General features: G+C 52.3%; 1 protein-coding gene across 6 annotated transcripts in view; it reads right to left on the bottom strand.

Moving 5' to 3' along the window:
• Window positions 1–828, bottom strand: part of LOC125040111 (transcriptional regulator GZF3-like) — a gene marked incomplete at its 5' end in the record, with an annotated part of 38,583 nt that extends 37,755 nt beyond the window's left edge. For all 6 annotated transcript variants that reach the window (XM_047634618.1, XM_047634621.1, XM_047634620.1 and 3 more), the window contains 1 exon segment: window positions 274–828. In XM_047634618.1, the coding sequence (XP_047490574.1) occupies window positions 274–819 (546 nt within the window).
• Window positions 829–1,448: the final 620 nt, after the last annotated feature.

Here is a 1,448-nt window from a genome sequence, read left to right as displayed (position 1 = left end):
CCGTTCAACCCACCCAGTCCACCCGTTCAATCACTCGGCCCACTCAATTAACCCATTCTGTCCTCTCCTAACTTACAGCATGGGCGGAGACAGAAACATACAGGGCAGGATCCCCACGACCCATGCAAGTTCCTCCCCCTTCAGCCCATCCCCACCCCCTCCCCTTGCCCCTTTCCTGAGCGTAGCCGGGTGTAAACAGAGAGAAAAAGCAAATAACCCATGCAAAACCCCCCTCCCCCCACCTATTCAGCCCACTTTCCTGCCCCCTCTTACCTGCTGTGTGGGCGAGTGCTCCCCCTCCGTGGTGTCGGACACGGAGCCGACCTCCGACTCAGCGACCGAGTTGTACCTCGAGTCGCGGTGTCGAGAGCCGAGGAGGTCCCGCTTGATGCTCTGGCTCTCGGGCGACTCCCTGCTGATGTCGGAGAGGGTGGAGGTGCTGGGGAAGCCCCCGTGGACGCTGCTGCACGGGAAGAAGAAGTTGCTCTCGCCCCTGCAGCCCGCGGGGGAGATCGGGGAGTAGACGGGGGCGCTGGAGGGCGTCGCCGGGGAAAATACGGGGGGCGAGAGATGGTCGGGGGAGATGAGGTCGGAGGCGAGGGCGGGCAGGTCGGCGGCGGGCGTGCCTGAGCGCACAGACCTCGAGACCTGCAGGCTGTGGGGCGGGCCTACCCCCGGCAGGCTGGTGGGCGTGGCTAAGTCCGCGACTCCGCCCATCTTCGCGGGTGCAGTCCCCCCCACGTGCACCTTCAGCCCCGCCTCCTCCCGCCCACTTGATGACGTCACTGTGGGCTCCGAGAGAGACATGGTCGCCAACATCGGGGTTGCCTGGGGGTGAGGGGGGGGGGGGGGAAGATAAGAAGAGGGTAATGGCGAGGTAATGTAAGTAACGGCACACGCACATGTGACTACATTCAAAACGCACATGCTTGTTTGGCTCTGCACATGAATAATATGGCTAATTCTTAGAGAACTGTGTTATGGAATTGTAATTAATTTGCAAGGTCATGAATGACAGACACACGTGACAACATAATTAACTCACATGTTTTCTTGAAGGTGCACATAAATGGTTATATGTAAAGAACGAAAGCGAATGGAAATGCAATGGAATTTCTTTGGTAACTAACGTAATCTAGACACATGTCTGACTAAACATAAATGCTTATAATAAAATAATCTAGACGTGCACTTGAATAGATATACCTTAAAGGACAAGAAAAAATATTGGTAATTTGTGTGTATTAGGAGTATAAGTAGTAGTAGTAGAAATAGTAGTAGTAGAAATATTAAAAGTAGGAGTGATAATTGCGGAAATAGTAAGTAACATTATTAATAACAGCAATGTCAACGATACCATTTACGCATTTAACGCCTTCTCAGTTCCAGACACCCACAAAAGTCAATGAAACAAAACGAAAATTAAAAAAAAAAAAACTTTCACAAGA

This window comes from Penaeus chinensis, chromosome 28, assembly GCF_019202785.1.
Source record: "Penaeus chinensis breed Huanghai No. 1 chromosome 28, ASM1920278v2, whole genome shotgun sequence".
NCBI classification, from domain to species: domain Eukaryota; kingdom Metazoa; phylum Arthropoda; class Malacostraca; order Decapoda; family Penaeidae; genus Penaeus; species Penaeus chinensis.
This window is presented reverse-complemented; position numbering and strand designations above follow the sequence as displayed.